At 47.3% G+C, this 6,009-nt stretch overlaps 1 protein-coding gene across 1 annotated transcript; it reads left to right on the top strand.

The window, feature by feature from the left end:
• Positions 1–911: 911 nt before the first annotated feature.
• Positions 912–2,211, top strand: LOC119394058 (uncharacterized). Its single transcript, XM_049415609.1, has 3 exons — positions 912–1,204; positions 1,285–1,492; positions 1,691–2,211. Exons 1-3 carry the CDS (start codon positions 953–955, stop codon positions 2,083–2,085), a joined length of 855 nt encoding a protein of 284 aa, XP_049271566.1. The 5' UTR covers positions 912–952; the 3' UTR covers positions 2,086–2,211.
• The last annotated feature ends 3,798 nt before the right edge of the window (positions 2,212–6,009 follow it).

Here is a 6,009-nt window from a genome sequence, read left to right as displayed (position 1 = left end):
AAAAACAATAATTTGTAGCGGCGCGAAACCATGATGCGAGGAGACGAGTTTCAAACCCTTGCCACTCGCCCCGTGTAGCCTTAGCAAGGCAAATCCCTTCCCTGCCCTCTTCACTTGACACATACGCATGAACACGTCATGCGCATGCATGGTCACGTGCGCATGACGTGCCCGAGCCAGCCCGAGCACGCGAGCGGCGTTGCACGGCCGCTACCTTTGTTTTTATGTAGCGGCCGTGGGCGTTTTGTCGGCGTTCTCTGTGGTGTACTGCCTGTTTCTGCGGGACGAGCATGAAAGTTGAGACATTTGTACGGGCACGAGAGTGGCGGTATCATGAGCCAGTGCCGCATTAACGTTTACTTGGACGCGGTAGAATAAATCAGCATACTAGAGAGTTTTAGTACTGCGGAATGGTGCTACGTACGCATCACGCAAGCGCCTTGCGTTACGTGGCGTCGTTTGCCACAAATGGGCTTTTAGTACGCCGTAGTACCCGCGTACGTAACGAACGTGAAGCGTGTTGCGCCATCTGGTAGATCAATATAGAAGTACGTGTTGTTGACGGCCAATCTGAGCCAATCCAAGTGTGCTAGCTGGATTATGGCCATATTTTTAGCCGCTGTAGTACGCTACCGTAGCCGTAGCCACTTAAAACGGACGGTGAACGCGCGCGCGCCAAACTTTCGCGCTTTCTCACCTGCCGTGCGGTAGGTGCAGCGATCTCTCCTCGACAATGGTGAGGTCAAGTATTCTTTGGGACCCCTACTGCCTGGCGTACCTGAGTTGGGAGGACATAGAGGCACTCATGCTGCGGGAGAAAGAACCGCCGCGGCGTCGGGTGTATGCATCGCGAGGTGGCCTACTGAACCTGGACTCAATGTCGAGCCACTGTTTTCGACGATAGTTTCGATTCGAAAAAGCTGACTTTCCAGTGCTCGTGCGTGCCCTGAAGATGCCGCAGTACATCACTAGTGCCCAAGGAGTGAGGGTAACGGCCACAGAAGCCCTATGCATATGTCTCCGGAGGCTTGCCTATCCAAACAGGCTGTGTGACCTGCAAGAATACTTTGGACGTCACTATTCTGTGGTGTCGAGCGTATCGAACAAAGTACTCTACCACATCGAAAAGAACTTCGGTTGCCTCCTGAGCAATATGACCATTCACCCGTGGCTCAAACATTCGGACTTGGAAGCTATGAGCGAGGTAAGTTATATTTTCTTTGTTTATCCCTTCGAGGTTGAACACATTAGTGCGCGTTCTCATGTTGATATTGTTTGCCCCAGGCTGTTCATCGTAAAGGTGCTCCTCTGAGCAACTGCTGGGCGTTTATCGACGGTACAGCGCGCCCCATATGCCGACCCTCGCAAGACCAGCGCCTCTACTTTTCCGGGCACAAGAGGCTACATGTGCTCAAATACCAGTCTTTGATGTGTCCAAATGGGCTCATCTGCCAGCTGGATGGACCATACCCGGGACGAAGGCATGATGCTGGTGAGTTATGTTCCGTCAGAACGTTATACATGACGTTCAAGGAAACCTGCTCGGACCGTTCGTCATTCAGTTCCACGTACACAGATACAGTCATTTTATGACAATCATACAAAGTATGCGGGTACTCGTTGTTCTTGCAGTTGAATTGTGTTGAATGCGTTGAAGAATGATTAATTATATGGAACTCATTCTTTTCAGGCATTCTTCGGGACAGCCAGTTGTATGAAAAGCTGGAAGCATTGACACTGGACAAGGAATTCGTTATATACGGCGACCCAGCCTATCCTCTCCGCCCACTGCTTATGAAGCCCTACGGAGGAGCAGCATTGACAGCCACCCAGCAAGAGTTCAATTCATCCATGAGTGCGGTCAGACAGGCCGTTGAGTGGGGATTCGGAAAGATTATCTCAGAATTTGCATTTGTGGACTTTAAAAAAAACCAAAAGATACTACTACAGGCCGTACCACGCATGTACAGAGTTGCTGTTATCCTGACCAACTGCCATGCTTGTATGTATGGTAACCAAGTCTCCACATATTTTGATGTGCAGCCACCTTGCCTGCAAGATTACTTGAGCCCTGCCAGTCATTAAGTGCAGTGCAATGTGACCTATATAAACCTCAATTAACTATTTTGTGTAACGGTACGAGACCACCACCACAAGAACGTTTCAAAATCCAGGCCAAGCGTGGCCTTGCACATAACTGTAACGCTGCAATAAACCATGTGTACTCATAAAAGAAATGTTTCTCTTCCTTTATTGTCAAGCATAAATTGTTGACATGAAACAAAAAACAAACTTAATAAACACTCAAGAGAAAGAAGTAAGCAGCTGGCTTTCATCTTATGAAGCTCTAATTTCACGAACAATTTAAAAACAAATGTGATGCGAAAATGACGAGGTCTGCTTGCCAGTGAATAGTAGAGTCAAAAGTTTGGTGACATGTGTGGCCATCAGGCAGAAACCTGTGTGTCGCCATTTCTGACACAGTAAAGAAAAAAAAAGACGTATTGCACATGGAGCACATTTAAGGCAGATTATTGCAAAAATGTACAACTGTAATAATTCAGTTAAACATGATGAATGGTTTTCAGCGCAAATGACGAAACACAGAGAAGGAGGAGGAACACGAACGCTGGTGTTCGTGTTCCTCGTTCTTCTTTGTGTTTCGCCGTTTGCGCTGAAAACCACTCATCATGTTTAACGCAATCCAACTCGCCCAAATGTCGGTTCTTCTGCTGTAATAATTCAGGTATACAATCTCGAAGTGTCTTCTCAGCAACACTGAAATGTTTCCATAATAAAATTAAGGTTGAGGTCGCGGGCTGGATTTCCGGCCCAGCCACAAGCGCTGTTACATTATTTAGTCTGCGTTCTTGTCAACCCAGCCGAATGTTATTTACATGCTTTTTACTTTGCCAACTTTTCACAAATCGTTTCTACAATTTTGAGTATCGCGTCTTGAGTAGCCTTGTGGAATCTCGACAGTTGCTCTCTTTGGCTCGCTTCGTCGAGTTGTGCTTGCAGCTGGCGTTCGCGAATTTCCATTTCCCGCTCTCTCAGTTGCAGCTCTCTTTCAGTTCTCTCTCGTTTCAGCTCGTGCCTTTTCTCAGAGCGTTGTTGCTTTCGCTCGATTCGGAGCTTTTCGACGGCCAGACGCTCCATCTCAAGCGCGTGCTCCTTCTCTTTCAAGGCCCTCTCGTGTCTCCACCTCTTCTCGATGAATTCATAGTCCGCACTAGCCGTCGCTGCTTGAGCCCTGCGTCTTCCTGTAAAATTAAAATTTATTTGCATTTAGTTGGCAATATTATTTATTTCAAACCAGGCGGCAACGAGCATCAGTGACAAAGAAAATGGACACTAAATTTTGTTAGGTGTACAAAAGCTTTTTGATACTGACAGAAATATGAATGCTAGTTCGTTGCTTAAATCGTTAGTCTAGTCACTCAGCGCCATCGATTTCAGAGTAGCGGTCAATTGGCCAGAGTGGTTGAAACATGAATGTGTTGAACTTGATATGATTGTAAGGTAGTCCCAATAAAGAAATAACAGAGTCCGTTCCCTGTTGTTGGCCTAAGCGTGCACGAGTGATCTTTTTGTCGTCAAGTCACGGGCTGCCTGCGCAGTGGGATTTCTTGTGTGAGTTGCAGTGAGCCCAGCTATATGTCACTGCAGTGGTCGAGTGAGTACCAGTCAAGTGTGTTCACTTTTTCCGCTGCATGGTAATGATTACACAGTAATGAGCAAAGTAATGAATTTTGTTGTAAAATGCAGCTATGTACTTACTAGGCACAACTTGGGCAGCTCCTTCAGTATCGGGCCTGTCGTCCGCATTCGTTGATGCCTCCTGCCGCGGGTTATTAGCAATGGTCGTGGTTTCGTCCGAGGGGCCAGGTGTTGCAGCTATGTCGGTGCCCTGTACAATTCTCTCCAGTAGGTCTGCAGCACTTTGAGATGCGTCGTCACAACTTGCATCTGCGCTGAGTGGCTCTGGGCAGTGGGATACAGTAGATGGTGTTTCAATCATACAGTTTCAGAAGCATTGCTCCTATTCAACATTTACTTCACAGGGGCATATATGTGAAGTGCAATCATTTACTAACGTTAGATTTGATCTTAGTACTTAATGAAAGCTGCGAAACCATGCTATCAGTAGATAGTAGCGAAAAGCGTGCACAGGAGCTACCCCTGTGCGTACTTACCTTTCGCATACGTACATTTTCCATCACTCACACAGCGCTATGTATAATGACTGACGTTATAGATAAGCTGCACAATAACATTTCCCAGAACATATGACATTTGCATCACCATTGTCAGCCCATTATATGTCCAAATCAGGACGAAAGGCCCCTCCGAATAATCTCCCTGTCCTGCGCGTGCTGATTGAATATTGTGCCTACGAACTTAACTTCTTCAACTCAAAGAACTCTGTCGTTCTCAATTGCATTTGCCATCCTTTGGTATTCATCCCGTTGCTCAAAATAGCTACCGGTTGTCTGTGTCATTACGTACCGAAGGCGACTTGCGACGCTGGCACCAACGTAGCAGCGGCAGTGTCGCGGGTCACAGCCGCACTGACCCTCTGACCCACAGAGGACTGCGCTTTGCGGCTTTTGACCTTGTAGCCGAAGTCTTTTGCGAGGCTGCATATCTCCTGTAGCAGCCTTTCTTTTTCCTCGTACTCTTCTTCGGTACCAGACCTAGAAGTAACACAGTGAGCTGTTAAAATTTGAAAAGACCGTGGCAACGTCGAGAAGTTGATCAGTATGAATTCAATTTATGCGATTCATGAATAACATGAAGATCCGAATACGTAGACAGCTTCATCTATTTCTGTGTATTTAATAAAACTCTGCGTCATTTGTACTGCAAAGAGCACAGCTGTACATAGGGTAACCTACATATTCGGCGCCCATTTCGATCAGGGCTCTGACGGCCTGTTTCACATGGCAACGATTTCAATCTAACAGCGGAGCGGCATCTGAGACGCGAGCCCGGAGACCTGCCTTTTAAGCGGCGCGCGCAAAGCGCCTGACCAATGGTGGAGCCTCCGCGAGCACATGATAGAGGCACAAGCATTGCCTACGCGTGCTTTACACGAATCGCCGCGACGGGCTTCGCACGAAGGCAGTGCCTTTGACATGAAAACCCGCCTAATCGTACAAATAGACACGTAAAAGGGTCGTAAAAAAATGGCTGCGGCTTAGCTCGGCTAGGCCCGGTTATGCAAGCGAAAGCTTTAAAACGAAACGCCAATGGTAAGGTTATAGGTCTGGCAAGAAGCGCTGCTCTTTTTTTTTTCGTTTTGTTTCCTAGATTTAGCCGACGAAGCCGCATCACGGTGTCCTGTCGTTCTATGCGAGAACCCACGCACGACAGCAACTGAACAAACTGCTCTCTTGACACTCGCAGCAGCCTCCTGTATTCTTCGGTGTCGCTAACCAAAAGCTCACGGTACAGTTGGTGTTGCATACCCAGATGCTTGTTAGTGATGTATTCCTTTTGCCAACAAGGTCTTTTTGCAGGAAAGAAGAACGCGTCATCGTCTAATTCTGATAAAGCAACAGCCATTGCAGCTAATCGTCGCTTTCTTTCGAACTCCATCTTCAACTTAACAGAAACTCTACGCCATAGACGGAAACAAAGACCTTCAATATTTTTGCTAGCAATAAATGTGTTTTCACAGACTTTCAGACTGCTCGCGCCATCTAGAGGAAAAAGGAACAAGCAAGCATTCGCACATTATTATGACCTCTGAGATTTGGTAGCTATCGCAGATCACCGAGCTCATGTTCTGCCAATAGAGGCAGTCGCTAAGCCTACAGCTCTCAGAAAACGAGTACGGCGCTCGGAAACAGTACCAAATTGTCATGAATACGTTGCCGGCGAAGCTTGAGGACCCAAACCTAAAGCCGACACAATCGTCAGTTTGGGACTAACAGCCCACGCAATGCGCTACGAAGAGCTTAAAGATTCGAAGCGGGCAGCTCTCGCTTCAGACAGTGCCGCCAT

Source organism: Rhipicephalus sanguineus, chromosome 5 (assembly GCF_013339695.2).
Source record: "Rhipicephalus sanguineus isolate Rsan-2018 chromosome 5, BIME_Rsan_1.4, whole genome shotgun sequence".
NCBI lineage: Eukaryota > Metazoa > Arthropoda > Arachnida > Ixodida > Ixodidae > Rhipicephalus > Rhipicephalus sanguineus.
This window is presented reverse-complemented; position numbering and strand designations above follow the sequence as displayed.

What these genes read in the sequence shown, in the direction of transcription:
- LOC119394058 (XM_049415609.1), top strand. Translation starts at nt 953, where the DNA reads ATGCCGCAGTACATCACTAGTGCCCAAGGAGTGAGGGTAACGGCCACA. An exon ending in ACTTGGAAGCTATGAGCGAG is followed by an intron (nt 1,205 to 1,284) that starts GTAAGTTATATT and finishes TGTTTGCCCCAG; the next exon opens with GCTGTTCATCGTAAAGGTGC. An exon ending in GGGACGAAGGCATGATGCTG is followed by an intron (nt 1,493 to 1,690) that starts GTGAGTTATGTT and finishes CATTCTTTTCAG; the next exon opens with GCATTCTTCGGGACAGCCAG.